The sequence below is a fragment of the Centropristis striata genome, chromosome 20 (genome assembly GCF_030273125.1).
Source record: "Centropristis striata isolate RG_2023a ecotype Rhode Island chromosome 20, C.striata_1.0, whole genome shotgun sequence".
Lineage (NCBI taxonomy): Eukaryota > Metazoa > Chordata > Actinopteri > Perciformes > Serranidae > Centropristis > Centropristis striata.
The window spans coordinates 19,715,220-19,730,900 of record NC_081536.1 but is presented as its reverse complement, the minus strand read 5'-3'; the positions used below and the strand labels follow the sequence as shown (position 1 = coordinate 19,730,900).

General features: G+C 42.5%; 1 protein-coding gene across 1 annotated transcript in view; it reads left to right on the top strand.

Annotated features, from left to right (window-relative positions):
• Positions 1-15,681, top strand: part of lrpprc (leucine-rich pentatricopeptide repeat containing) — a 61,891-nt gene that overhangs the window by 4,459 nt on the left and 41,751 nt on the right. The window contains exons 12-22 of the mRNA XM_059359177.1: positions 5,632-5,750; positions 5,845-5,929; positions 6,872-6,941; positions 8,812-8,839; positions 9,575-9,638; positions 10,663-10,766; positions 12,200-12,277; positions 12,467-12,529; positions 12,867-12,980; positions 13,083-13,213; positions 13,483-13,568. Of these exons, the coding sequence (XP_059215160.1) occupies positions 5,632-5,750; positions 5,845-5,929; positions 6,872-6,941; positions 8,812-8,839; positions 9,575-9,638; positions 10,663-10,766; positions 12,200-12,277; positions 12,467-12,529; positions 12,867-12,980; positions 13,083-13,213; positions 13,483-13,568 (942 nt within the window). The remainder of the gene's footprint in view (positions 1-5,631; positions 5,751-5,844; positions 5,930-6,871; positions 6,942-8,811; positions 8,840-9,574; positions 9,639-10,662; positions 10,767-12,199; positions 12,278-12,466; positions 12,530-12,866; positions 12,981-13,082; positions 13,214-13,482; positions 13,569-15,681) is intronic.

The window sequence follows — 15,681 nt, the reverse complement described above, 5'->3', positions numbered from 1 at the left end:
CAAATATTAATGCTCTACAGAGTGGTCCAACTGGGACAGATTTCATTGGGCTGGGGCAGTCAAGGGCAAAGAGGTCTGATCCCCGCGTGAGCGAGTTAGAGCTGGAAGAGATGAAACAACACACTTCCTCAGAAACACACACATTCAGGTCCCTCTGGAGAGCTCCAGGAATAGATTGCAAAGTTTAGAACTCCTCATGTCGGCCACTTTGGACAAATGAGTCAAAAAAGATTCACTGACTTTCAGAGAGTGCGCTCACACATGAATGTCATGGTTTTTATGGATTCTGACCTCTACTAGCCTCCTGGGTGCACAGATACAGCACATTTAAAAAAAAAATTTTTTTCTTTAACTAAAGAAAGATCCACAGGCTAAAAAATATATACATTATATTATTTACTCATACCAGAGTCTCGCCACTGGACTGGATTTCTACGGACTCTGTTATAGCTGATACTGTATCAACTGTGCAAAAGCTGCACAAGGAAAAAAAGTGCTGCACAGCATGTAAGGATGTTTGATCGGCTCACCTTTGCCCCAAAGTTTCCTTGTTGGGGACTCTGGGGGGCTCAGTAGCCTGAAGCACATGCAAACACACACATGGATGCCCCTGCAGACCTGAGGCTGAGAGGTCAGAGGTCATTTTGCTCCACTGGCTGTCCTCAAATCCTTGATCAAACCAAAAGTGTTTCCGAGCTGAATTCATCACACAAATCCCCCTCCAACTTTTTTGTTCATTAAAGAACAGGTACTTGAAATTCTAGAAACAAGGGAATTTTATCTATTTTCTGTAAAAATGTCTCATATTTTAAGATGAAATGGTGTCAAGTAAGTTTGTTTTGCAAGAGCAATTTTTAAGATTTTCATATTTCACGTTAGATTCTAAGTATAGTGTTCCACTCTTTTGGTTGTGATAAATGAAGAGCACAGTTAATGTGAATGAGGCAGGTACTCAAGAAGATTCTTGAGGTGGAAATTTTGCCACTTCATTTGAAAATAAATGCCTTGCCGTGCCTGTGTGCAGACTTGGTTTCATTTCTTGCAGAAGCCTGTGTCGGACATTTGTCTAACGCTCTGTGGAAAACTGGTATTGATGTCTAACAGTTGGTCTTCTATATCTGCCACTTAAGACAGTTTAATTGCCCAGCATGTGCAGTTTAGCAGAATATTTCTGTTCCCAATTTCTGTCTCTAAAGGAAATGGTTATTTTTCTTTCCCTTGTTTTTGCTGGCGATGGGCTTGTGGGGGAAATCGTCTCAGTGACAGATAGCCGGCATTAGAAGACTTGTCAGAATTCATAACTCATTATGAATGTAACTTGTCAAATGCGTTCAGCAGCGGCTTGGCTTTTAAGTGCTTTATTTATGCTGAGCTGTGGCTCTCTCTTTGGGGTTTTTTAGAGCGATTAATAAATTATGCACTTTCCCCTGTCAGCTAATTGACAGCATTTGAGCTGGCAGGAGGAGAAACTGGTTAGACCAGTGTGGCAACGGTGCAGATTGACTTCTGTGTGCGGTCTAGACCGGTTTCTCAGTTTGAATTGTGAGCTCCTTGCTTGGCAGCATGAAGAAGACGACTAGACGTGACGTGATTTTAAAAGCGACAAAAACACATCAAACTGCATCCATTTAGTCATCACAGTGCGGAAAGACGGACAGAAGGAAAGTGGAGAAACTTCTCTTTTTCTAACACACTGGCTCGTTTCCGATGGTGTTAGCTTTAACCCTCATGAATGATGCAGCCCCCCCTTCTCTCCTTCTCCTGCTCTCTCTCGCACACTCATTGGCTGCAGGAGGTGTGTGTGTGTGTGTGTGTGTGTCCACATTTGTGAGGGAGGGAGGGCTTTCGGGGGGCAGTGCAGGTGATGTGACTGATGAGGAGTGACTTGATTTCATGTAAATGCAAGCGCTCTGAGGGAATTCACTTTGGATTACGCGCCCCACTGTGCACGGCCCATGAAATATTAAGCGCCGTGTCACTTTTTGTCCACAGGTGTCACTAGCGGGCAGAGAGGCCAGAGCTGTAGAATTGGAGGAGAGCAAATGGGGGGAGGAAGGGGGGAAATATCCCTTTGCATTTTGATGAGGTGTGGATTTGGCGGGTTTAGCGGAAGCATATGCTGGGCCATACTTCCCACCTGCCGCCAGCTAGTCACTGCTTGTCAGTCCTTGCGACGCAGCGCGCTCTTATCACTTCTGACATGGTGGAGCAAGGAAAAGAGGGAGGGAGAGGGAGGGGAAAGTGCAGAGGAAGGGAGTGTTTCTGGCCTTGTGTGTTTTGGGTGATGAGAGAGGCTCACTTATTTGGTCTGCCGCCCCCTCCCCATACACACCTGCCTCTATTTATGTGACCCCATCTTCAACCCTTTCACTCTCTCTCTTTTATGCAGCTTTATGTGTCAAGTAGAGAGGGCTGTATTAAAGCAGCACCGCCACAGTAATCTGTAATACAGTCCTCCAGGAACTGTATTCGAGCCTCAGCTGAGTTAATCAGTGTGACGAGAGCCAAGCATCACCTTCATTAAAAGCAAAAAAAAAAGCCAGTGAGGATGAAATTGCAGCTTATCTTGCCTCGTAAAATGGAAATGTTCTTGTACCCTCTTCTGTTTTCAAACAACCCGTCAATGCCTCGCAGCAAACAAAGTCTACCTTGAGAGAGTCATAGACGCGGAGAGATGGCGAGACAGATGGTGTTAGAGGAGAAAGAAAAGGAGAAGTGACAGGTACTCATGTCCAAGGACGGGAGGAGATGACAGCGACCGGTTCACTCCACTCCTCTTTTCCTCTCTTTTCTCCGTCCTCACTTCTCGTCTTTGACAGTTAACCTGAAGACATGAATCTGATGATGATATCTTGTGACCACTGCCATGCTTAACTCACTACTTTGATACTTCTTGCCCGGATGGGATGTCAGGCCTTATGCTGACCAACCTGGAGAGGCCTCTACTTTTCTCAATTCTCCTCTGTGCCAAATCTTTATTTAAATTGTTCAGACAGGAGAGAAAGCAAAAAAGCTTGCTCACATACGAAGATAACAGAGTGAAATGCAAAAGACCTAAAGGGAGAACGGTACAAATTACACATATTTTGTGTTGTATTGTAACAGTTTCACTAATTTATATTTTTTTGGTGTAATTCTCCACATTTTGACTTGTGAAGGCACCTCAGTTGTATTGAGCAAGTTCATGTTAGACTATGGAGGCTTTATACAGGATCGACAGTGATATGTACCTTCACGTAGCAGAAGGAACCAGATTGAAGCAGTTTGGTCCAAAGCAAACCAGCCAGTTTGTTTCTTGTGTGAAATAATTTTTCGCATGGTTCAGACCAGGATTGGGTAATATGACATATGTTACATAGCGTGCAATGGTAGAAATGTGTCCAACAGTAGCGATCTTGTGAATGAAGCTGCTGCTGCATCGGACTGGAAGGAGCTAGATTGACTCACACTGACATTCCATTTCCACTATTACGACATTATGAGGGCAATCATCATGAAAGTTTTACCTTTTTAAAAAGCTCTTTGAACACTTTTTGTCATCTTTTCTTTTGGACTTCCTGGAGATTTTGACGTGTGAAAACCCAGGAAATTACTGCTTGTAGCCAAGAGCGAGTCCATCACATTACCCCCCTTAAAACAACAATGTGTCAATGCCACTCACAGACCAAACTAATGGCATGTCTTAACAGCCTGACATCTTACTGCTTAGCTAAGACATGCAGTGACTTTTCCATGAGCCTGTAAATAATGCGAGTGTGGCTGAAAGGGTTAAATACTCTTTTGTAACAGACTTGACTTGACAAAAAAACATGCTTGTTGGACAACAGAAAAGTGCTGATGATCATGAAAGCTCACATGCAGAGGCCGGAAAGCACGAGTGCGAGAGAAGGCCGGCTCATACATTTATACCTCCACCTCTCCATTCACTTGTTTTCTGTCTGTTTGGCTCACCGTGAAATTGATTATGGATTATTCAGGAGGAAAGCAGGAGCTACCTCTCTTCTTTCATAAAAACAGCCTGGATGAAAGCGATTAGGGGGTAAGAATGGACGGGCGGACGGCAGAACGGATGGATCCTCCATTGAGAAGAAAGAAGAAGATCGCCAGTTTACTTTTTCTTGAAAGCAGGGTAGATGGATACTGAGAGGGGCGGATGAATGAGTGATATGGATGGAGGAGGAAGCCTGGATGGATGGATGGATGGAGTGGTTCAGGTAGCCTTACCTGGGATAATGCAGCCCCAGTTGCAGGTTTAATGGCATATAAAAGCCTGGCACTCATCTTTTATTCAGCTAAAGAGAGAGCCAGGTGAACACATACGTCCCAAGAGGATGCAGAAACACAGACCGTGTGTGTGTGTGTGTTTCTGAACCTGAGTGAAGTAAATACACACAGCATCTTGAGGTGTGTCAACTCAAAGAAGCACTTTACGGTAGTTTGCTGAAGTCCGCATGGGAACAAGGTGTATTGGTACACTGGATGCGGTCATATATAGCATATATATGCACCTATAACCGTAAAGCTACACACACGGAGAATAGACACACACATGGGGACCAGAATGTGCACTCATTTAGGCTCTTGTTCTTTATGGGCACGCTCCCAGACATATGCAAAGTGCTGCAGTGCCTCTGAGCGTGCACACACACACAAACCCACACACACTTGCGGGCTCTTTGAGAGTGCATGTGTGGCTGTTCCATATGCATGTGGCTGTTTTGGCCTCCTTCCCTGGGGCAGGACCTCGGGGCTCCGCTGGAGAGCAGGGTGATGGTGCAAGAGTCCACTTCAGGCCGAGTGTGTGTTTTTTTGTGTATCCTTCAGTCCAAGGCGGAGAGGGAATCGACCATTAACATTTTGTTGATGGAGTGTGTGTTGGTTGTTGGCGATTTACCCGAAGGGGTGAGAGAAAGTGTGTGCCAGCTCATTTCTTAGACGCATATTTGAAAAAGTGCCTACACAGCTCCAGGCCTGGACATGAGAGTGAGTGGATGAACGTGTGTGGGAATCTGTAAAAGTGCAGCATGTGATTGAATTCAAACAGCCAAAAGAAAAGGTTTGTTGCCCAAAATGTTGTTTTCCTCAATTTATAGGATACAGGAAACCAATCTCATACTCTGCTTTGACTATGTATCCAAATGTTCATAATGACATCTGCAACCACAATTAGTTATTCAACGTACACTCTCAAGGAAATAAAGTTGACATGAAAAAGAAATGCTGCAATATTTGGTCTAATGAAGTCTGTTGAATTAAAATGAAGCACCGAATTATAGATATAATTGATTATCATTATAATTGATCATTTAATTTAATTGTAAATGTCCTGCACTTGTTATAGCTGCTAAAGCTTTTTTTCTTTTATATCATTGTAAATGGAATATCAGGTTTAATACTAGTTTGAAGACTCAACTTGGACTTATTTTCTGGTGTTTTTAAGATTAATAATGTTATCAAAGTCAGAAAAATAACTGGTAATTGCAGCCCTGATCTCATACAAATGTTCTTATCTTTTCTGGCTATTAACACAAATTTTATTAATATTCTTAAGAACCTCAGTAACTTTACAAAAATTGTCCAACTTGTGTTTTCAAGGACAAAAAGTTGATATTCTTACTTTGTGTGTCACAGGTATGGTTGAGGTGTTGAAAGGAATGCAGGAGCTCGAGGTCTACCCTGACATCAGGACTTTGATCGCCTATGTCCACCCTCTCTTCCCCAGCGCACAGGAAGCCCGACAGGCCCTCAAGGTAATCTCCATAAGTCAGTGTGTGTGTTTACATGTAGTCAGTGTGTATTAAAAAGGGTTTTTTGTTGACATAGAGGTGATTTTTCTCTCTTCAGGATGCTGGACTATCACTGCAGAGGGAGCTCTCCTTGGCTGCAGAGTTTCGCTTGACTGCTGACCCGGCCCAACTCTACACCATAAGTAAGTGCGCACACACACACACACACATTCCAAAGAAGCTTGACTGCATCTTGAGCACCCATCATCATAAAAATTGCTGCTTTGCCTGCGGGCTAATTGGACCAAACTCAACACACACACACACACACACACACACACACACACACACACACACACACACACACACACACACACACACACACACACGCACACACACACATTTGCCCACTTACTCCTCTGTGCTCATCAGGCCTTTTAAGAGATTAGTCTGTGTGAATATGTAAAGAGCGAGAACGAGAGGCGCCTCGACTGACAGAGGGACGGGATAGAGACGGCTGTTAAATAATTGATGGCTCTTCCTGTTTTCTGTTTTTCATCTCGTTTTAGTCTCAAACATCCAACACTCGTTTTCACATACGTTGCCCTTTCTGTCTCTTATGTATTTTATCTTATGTATTTTTATGTATTATGTAAAAATAACCCTGCAGGATTTCCCTGTAATGTCCCTAACTATTATTAAATTCATATTAAATTAGGAAAATGGTCATTTATGTAGACATTGGAATCTTATTCACTTCAGGATGTGTCATGTTAATGACAAACAGGACTTTCTTTGTCAAAACTGTCACATAAATCAGTTATGCCTAATGTAAAGCATCCTCGGGTTACTTGAAAAGCGCTATATAAGTTTAAGTTATTATTATTACTTTTGAACTGTTTTAGAGCAAGGCATTATTCACATTTTTGTTCTAGCTGTGCTGCGAAGTGAATTTAGTGACCTGGTGTGTACAATACAAACTCATTATTTCTCTCGCAGCTTGGATGATTTTCGCTAGATTATATTCGACATACAACAATATTGTAAACCACACTGATTAATCCATATGAAGACAAGCTGTTGCTGTTTTTTTCTCTTTCTTTTCCTCTCATCCCTCATCTGTCTGTCTGCTCTCTGTTTCCCAGTTTCAGATCCCTCCTTTACCAGGCTGGACTTCCTTGTTATCCGCAACAGCCTCATTGTTGGCTTCAGAAAGTGAGTCAATTAGCCCGTCGTCTATTTATGTCTTAATGTGTTCTCTGTCATTTTGTATTCCATATTTCTCCATATTTTTCCTCATAATTCCTGACTGGCGTTTTAGGGAGGCCTGTAGCACTGTGGAGGTCACTGCAGCATATGCTACAACTATGTCATGTGCAGCCTATCACACCATCTACAGCGTCTGTGTGTCTGGGCAGCTGCAGGGAAAAACACTCCATCTCACACACACACACACACACACACACATACATATATATACACGGCTGCCTCATGCATATGGAGTCAGTCATCCCTCAGCTCTCGCCCCAAAGCACCGTGGGAGATATGTAAATGAGCAGATGCCCACCACTGCCCCTCATACCCGGACCCCCGTAGTGATCTCACTCTTTCTCTCACACTCTCAGACACACAGTTAGCCTTAGGACCAGGGTCTGACCCGTGGGCTTCTGTTGAATTGGTGTTTATGAATATTTACGGTTTAACACTACACACTTGCACAAAAACACTCGGGGCCCCCTGAGCGAGGCTGGAGGTGAGTCAAAGAGAAAATTGCTGACTTGTCTGCCGAGACCAAAGTTATATCTTCCACTAAAAAGCCACTAGGTTGGGCATGCTTGCAGTAATAGTTTTAGCAATTTGAAAACCACAAATAATTGTAGATAGCATTTTTTTAAACAGAAATTGGCTTGCTGTGTGTACTTTTTAGATATTTTAAAACTGGTGTATCCACAAGTTATTTGTCCCTGTTTGTTCCCGTGTCTGAATCCTCTCCCTCTCCTCCATTTGCTTTGCTCTTATTGCATTAACACACACACACACACACACACACACACACACACCTACACACCTACACACTCCTCTGACTGTTGGGTTGCCTGACAGGGTCATAATTGGGCTTGTCACTTGGGGAGTGTGTGTGTGAGAGAGAGAGAGCGCGCTGTGTCATTGCAATGCGGGACCTGCCCCTGTCAAAGACAAGGTCAGGGGATAATTTAATCATTAAAGACCTCTTCTTCTCTCATCTCCCCCTCTCTCCTCCTCTCCACCAACTAGCTGACAACGCCAGAAATGTCACACGTTGTCATCATTTAGCGTGTGTGTGTGTGTGTCTTTTGTGGTTTCCCAGGCTTTTGTACTGCCGTCTCTCCTCTCTTGTACTGTGGGATTGAGAGTGTCAAACTGAAAAGTCTGTCGCTCTTTCTTGCCGTATTGTACTTCAATGTCAGTTCAGTTGCTATGCCAATATAACACTGTCGGTGTTATTGTTACTTGGATCAAATCTCATTTGCTGTCTGGAAATTAATTAATTGATCTAAACTCATTTATCTAAAATATTTCTGTCGATTATTTATATTCCAAATGGCAGAAAAGTAGGAAATTATTATAAATAGGTAGCTATAAAAACAAACTAATGGTGTAAAATCTTAATTTTGAAACCATGTTCATATCCGATTAAAATAAGAGCAACAACGTATATAAATCCCTAGTTCACCAGCAGTGCAAAGTTCACCAAAAGTACAAGCAATCAATAATAAAGAGAGCTTAGTTAGGAGAAATTTTGCAATATTTCACAACTTAAGAATGATCATTAACTGGGAAAAATGCTAAGCTAAGAAGACTTTATTGATGTCGGACTGAGACGAAAATAAATCTATGTTGCCAGTGTGTGTGTTGGGGGTTTTTCTTTTAAAGATGATGTATTTCCCGAAATGTAGATGTCCTTATGTTTTGTGGCCCAAAAGCAAAGCATACCCTCACTTATGAGCAAATTGCACATTAACCATGACACGATGAAGTCTTGTTGACCCACTGCTGGTGCATGTCGACCGGGTGCTCATGTCTTGTCCTCTACTGCCCCCTGCAGGTTTCACGATATCGAGAGCATGGTGAAGGTAAGGCATGAATGTTGTGTGTAAACATTGTGGATAAAGATATGCGGTTACAGTACAGAAAAACAGGCTTTTAATAAAAGTTTAGTTGTTGAAAACACTAAAAATGATCCAGAAAAAGAGCAACAACATTACACTTTATAAAAACAGACTAATTTAGGTTGAAACAAAACTTTTTTTAAATTATTCATGGCATTAAATGGATCTGCTGCTGTCTATGATGCCTTATTTCTCACAACAAAATATATTTAATAACCAATTCACTTACCATCTGCTATAGTAACATTTAGGAAGAATATACAACATGACAAATGCCATCTGCTTCCTCTCATGCAGATCTCCTTATGGCACACTGAGCGTGTAAATAAAGTTCTAAATTCTAAAGCACTGTATATGTGTGTATATATATATATATATATATATATACACACACATACACAAACTGTTTGTATCTGTTTTGAAAAGTGCTATATAAACCTTTTTTTTTAATATTAATGATTATTATCACAGCATTTCTAAGAATAATAATGCAACAAAAAATGAAGGCGCAGTAAAAGAAAACTATATATATATATTTTTTAAACGACCTAGACTTAATTGAATCTTAAAATAAAAAAAATTGGGTTGCTTATCGGGCAATTAAACTTGTAATGTGATGTTGTTTTTACTGGTACTTTAAAGTAAAAGCCCACTGTGTGAGTGTTTGTTGGTATTACATTTTTATTTTTATTTCCCCAGATCACTGAGCTCTTGTACAAAGATGAGCGCTTCATGACGCCTGATTTACCATTTCCATGCACAGGTTAGGACTTTAATATCTGTGTGTGTGTGTGTGTGTGTGTGTGATCTATCACATATCAGTATTCAAACTTGCAGACTGCAGTCTCTCTCAGTCAGCTTCCAATTATAATTCAGATGACAGAAAGATGCGCAGTGTGTAAGGGTTTGTGTGTATCTGTGTGTGTTTATGTTCAGTCTCAGTAGCAGAATACTGCTGACCGGCTCGACTTCTCGTCATGAAGCCTGTGTGAGTTTATGTCCAGGTGTGTGTGTGTGTGTGTGTGTGTGTGTGTGAGTGAGTGAGTGAAAGACCTGCTCTCTCCATCTGAGGAAATAGAGCCTGGCTGCTGACGCAGCGCTGAGTAGTTGCAAGTGTGTGTGCGTGTCACTGCTGAGCAGCATTCCCGGTCTGGCAGTGTGTTTGTTTGTAGCGTTAATGTCGTTCCGTGTCAGTGTGTGTGTGTCACTGAGAGTCCCCAGTGCTGGAACTGGTGTTTGTGCTGGTGGGAGCGATGGAGACTGTTATCCATGTCACATCCCATTAGACGACATCTGCGTGTGTGTGTGTGTGCGCGTGTGTGTGTGAGAGTTGAAGTAGGGGGAAGCTGTCACTGCCAGCCACCACACATTCACTCACACTGGAGCCCAAACGCAGCCTCTGTCAGCAGAAAAGAAACACAAACACACACTCTGCAGAGGTTACAGAAAAATAGTATAAATGCACAAATGGATGCAGTGAGTGACACGGTGGCAAATGAAATGTATTCCCCAGACAACTACTCACTGTGTGTGTGTGTGTGTGTGTGTGTGTGTGTGTGTGTGTGTGTGTGTGTGTGTGTGTGTGTGTGTGTGTGTGTGTGTGTGTGTGTGTGTGTGTGTGTGTGTGTGTGTGTGTGTGTGTGTGTGTGTGTGTGTGTGTGTGTGTGTGTGTGTGTGTGTGTGTGTGTGTGTGTGTGTGTGTGTGTGTGTGTGTGTGTGTGTGTGTGTGTGTGTGTGTGTGTGTGTGTGTGTGTGTGTGTGTGTGTGTGTGTGTGTTCCCCCTCCAGAAGCGTCAGTGTTGTTGTACAAGCTGATCGCCGCAATGCCAGCGCGGGACGTGCAGGCACGCCAAGACAAACTGCGAGAATTCTTCAATCAGCTACAGGCTAAGGTACACACACACTGATGTGAGGTTACTGAAAACAAACACACACATTAATTCACTCATATACTACATATCCATAGCCTGGCTAACACCAGACTATTCTCAAATAAGGGCTAGTCTGGCAACGAGCAATGTATTTTTCCGTAGAGGAGGTGTTGTTTACGATCCTCCAGAGCCGTTTATTGGGCGCTTAGAATGTCTATCAAAAGCGTCTGTAGGTAGCTCTTAGCCAATCGTATCAGTTATACCAGATGACGTAGTAGAGCAACAGAAATGGATGTTTGTTGTGTGTGTGTCTGTGAGAGAGTGTTGTTTGCTGCTTTGCTCCTCCAGTTCTCGCTTTCTGCAAGATTATTTATTTTCACGCTTTATTCCCCCTCATGTCATTCAGCCACACACATCCACTGATTTTATGGGCAATAAACAAGCTGCTGCGGGCCTCTCGGCGGCTCCACTGTCCGCGGTAGCGGGGCTATTAGCCGCTAGCGCCTATTAGCTATTAGCTGCTAGCGGCGCTAATAGCCGCTAGCGACGCTAATAGCCCCGCTACCATAATGCCGGTGATCTCAGCGGAGCCGCCGAGAGACCTTTCGCCTTTCAACTTTCGCTCTAAACTATTTAAAACACCATCTACAGCTAAAGAGAGTTTCGCGTCTGAAGCAGCCATGTTGGATCCGGAAAACTACAAGCTTCCAAGTCCCGAGGCGTCATCGTCTTGCCGTCCCTCCCCGCTCTGTGATTGGATCCCTAAAACAGGGCTAAGAATCCTTCCTGGTTTCCAGACTCCGCCGCAGTTCGAAATTAAATTTGAGCGCGCAAGGCAGTCTGGGTATGCCCAGGCTAACATATCCAGTTAATTCATAACCTTCCCGCTTTAAAGGATCTTACACACTCTGATCTGAGATGATTTGTGGTGTGTTATCAGACTCGGATTATGCCTGATGTACGCACTCACACACTACAGGACTCATAACCTCCTGTGAAGTTTGAGTTGGAACATCCAGACATGTTGGGAAAGATGAAATCATGTTTTACACTTCTGGTTAAAGGTCATGTCTTAACTGGCCATTTGGAGTTCAATAAAATGGTTTCTTGGTCTGATGTGGAACATTTGGAGTCATGGAAAAGTCCCAAAATAATCTAAGATGTAAAAAGAAAACACACCAGCCTAGACGGGGCTAATTCTAATCTGCATCTGCAGAAACCATCCTTGCATGAAGTGAGATCTTCAATATTCTGATGATGCTTTCTGCCACTTTTTAGTCCGGTTAAATCATGGTTAAAGCGTGAATACAGCATGTCAGTAATCAGTTCTACACAAAACGTCAAGATTGTAGTTTAAATTGTAATAACAACAAAAATGTTTTTGATACAAAATGCCACTCCTTTTGTTCCGAGAGCTGATCAACGCTTTGATAATTTCTCTTGTTTCCCTGCAGGGAGTATGCATTACAGAAAACCACTACAAAGGCATGAAGAATCTTCTTATTTCCTATGAAGTCCCAGAGCTCAGCAAGGTACAGAGTCTGATCTTTAGCTATTAGATATGTAGTTCACATTTAACGCGCTATTACTTGTGATTACAAAGAGTCACTTGAGAGGCAAAATATCATGATGTATTTGTGTTCCCTATGTTTTTTGTACTGTTATTATATTTGTCCTGATGACGTGAAATGTTAAATGTCATCTGTGTGTGTGTTTGTCAGGATGTGTTAGTTTTGACAGAACAAAGAGGAAACAAAAGTGGAACCCAAGGCCGAGCAGCCGCTGTAAGTAGGCCAGCTTGGGAATGAGTGAAAAATAGTGTACATAATGCAAAAAAAAAAAAAGCAATAAATGCAACATTATACATTTTTATGCATATCTTCTGAGGTAATGTATAGTGCTTAAACTTGACATTGGAATTTAATTTTTTAAACAGAACACTGAATGGATCTTTTTAAAGTTTGCTATGAGAATAAAAAAATAATCTGCTTTTCAAAAACTGAAAACAAAACTCTTCTCTGAACACATGTGTATGTAAATTATATTTTCTGTCAAGCTCATGAGGTTGTGTGTGTATGTATTTGGTCATATAAATGTTTAACAGCTCTCTGTCTCCATCAGGGAACTGAGGGAAAGGTGTTGACACTTGAGAAGATATTAGCCAGCCGGATGGAAGAGAACCTATCAGTTTCAAAAATTCTCAAACAAACTATCCAAACTCTCTGTGCAAGCGGGGTAGGGTTTGTTTTGATGCCTCTTCTTTTTCTTGAAATTAGTTGCTTTGCCTGTGTGTTTAGATCACTCGTTTTTTCCTGAGAGTTTCTTTTGTGCTATTAGAACCTGCAGCGCGCTCTTGAGCTGAAGCAGCAGAACGAGAAGGATATGATGGTCAGCACCTATGCCATCCTCATCAGTGAGTGCACCCGCCAAAGCAATGTGGAGGAGGCGCTCAACCTGAAGAGGGAAATGTGAGTGAAGCAGGAAACCACACAAATAATCCACACACACACAAGGCAGCGCTGCGACCAGTAGTAGGCCATTAAAGTTTAACTTGAATGGTATTAGGGGAGACATTAATGCAGGTTCCAGCCACTCTGTTGACTGGCTAAAACACAGGAAACTCTCTCTTCCTCTCGTTTCCTTCTCTTCACTCACCACCTCATCAGGCTGAAGGCCAACAATAGATGAGTTGCTGTAAGTGGAATGCACTAACCTCTCTCATCCTTTCTGTCTCTAGGAATCGTTTGGACTCATCAAAAACGCTGAATTCCCATTTATTCATCAACCTTGTCAAGATGCTCGCAGAGAACGGCAAAGTGGAGGGTAAGATTTGTTAGATTTCTTTGATTAGTCATTCACTCTATAAATTGTCAGTTATTAAACTAAATGCTTACCACAACTTTTCAGAGCCAAGGAAACCAAATGTGGATCAGATGGTCAATGGTAGCATTTAGGCTAGCCTCAGCCACTAGAAGAGCACTATACAAGCACAGTCCATATACCATTTAACTTTTGAGATACCAAGACCTTGAAGAACACCGTAGAAAAATAATTCTGTGATTTGGTATCAAAAACTTTTCATTTTCCTTGCATATTTTTGCGAGCACTCCTGTTCTGAAAACTGCTGAGAAAGTCCCTTATTGTCAGTATACCTAGAAAAACCATCTATCCTCTGAATGCTCCAGGTCTCTAGTTTGTGGTTGTAAAGTTTTGTGAGGCTGTGGTTATCCTCGAGGGCACAAAAGGCCTGCTAGTGCGCCATCGGATCATAAGAGTTAAAATTATTGATTGATTATCAGAATACTTCTCAACTTTGTGTCGATTGACTAATTGATTAAACGGCCAAACCCACCATCACTGAGTTCCTCACTACTTTTCCTCTTGACAGTAAGCCGGATCAAAATAGATCAGGCTTTAACCTAAAAAGGTGTGTGTGTGTGTGTGTGTGTGTGTGTGTGTGTAGGTGTGTGTAGGTGTGTGTGTGTGTGTGTGTGTGTGTGTGTGTGTGTGTGTGTGTGTGTGTGTGTGTGTGTGTGTGTGTGTGTGTGTGTGTGTGTGTGTGTGTGTGTGTGTGTGTCACCCACTCTGTCACAATCTGTCTTTCTCCCTCCCTCAAACCACATTAGCCGGCCATTTTCAGAATGCTACGGTGGGTTTCCTTCAGCCCATCGAAGACCCAATTACCATCAGTTTTGCCGCTTTGCTTTTTCCACACAATGACAGGCAAAATGTTTCCCTTGTCTGTCCTCTCCTCTCCTCCCCTGTCGCCGTCTTCATGTCTGTCTCTCTATCTGACCCTCTCTCCCCTGCTCTGCCTCGAAGCGTGTCATTCCCTCACCCCCCCCCCCCCCCACTCACATCCGCGTCAGTGAGAAATGAGAGAGGGGAAAATTACAGGACTGTGTGTATTTTTCCAGAATTATTGAAATCCGCCTTGATGCTAATGGCAGATCATGTCCGCCAAAGTGCTTGAGCATTTAACACACACATACACACACATCGCTCCGCAAATTTGCATGTGAATTCAAGCAAAAGGCATTTGGTGGGCACGCCGGTTGGTGTGTTTGTCTGTGTGTGTGTGTGTCGGGGTGTGTATAGGCAGCGCTAGCGCATTTGCCATTAGCCAGAGTGTGCATATGGAGGGGACGCTTGTCAGCCACATTAGCACACATGGCTAACCTTGATGTTAGCCTGTCCACACCCAGACGCTGGTCCGCCTGGCTCCTAGCACACACCAGGCCCAGCTGAAGATCATGTCTCCTGGCATCTTGCTTTAGTTCTCACCCTCTCTAATGGCTTTGTTGTTTTTGCCCTTGGTTCAAAGCTTCCCATCTCACCTCGCCAGGCAACTTTGTTTTTACCTCACTTCATCCTTTTGACTTTATCCTTATCTCACCTTCCTTCCTCCAGTGCTCTTTTACAGTTCTTTCTAATTACTCTCCATTTTCACATCTGTCCATGCATCCATCTGTCTAAGATTGCATTTCATTAGTGTGCAAAAACAACAGCAAAACTGTTATACAACTTTCATTTTGCTTGTTAGTAGGGATAGGAATCAAGAACTGGTTTTAGTTGAGAACCTCTTCCAAATAGTTTGATCCATTAGAATCATAGGCCTCCAAACTTATCAATTTCATAATTAATAGGAAGACATGATGGTACAAACCTTTATCTCCCAAAGAAAGAGGACGAAAGTTCTGTTTGTATGCCCGTGAATTGATCATTTCAGTTAAGGGTGGAAACTCAGCAGTATGCTAAAACTTCTTGATCATGAGAACCAATGCTTGCACAGATTATATGTCAACTGTTTTACCTTAATGCAAAGTCAAATTAACATTCAGGGATCAAGCAGTAAGAAGTAATGTAACATTGATGAGTTTTTTATTTAACCTCTTGGCAGACACAAGCCATAGACATAAAAGTTGAATTTACAAAA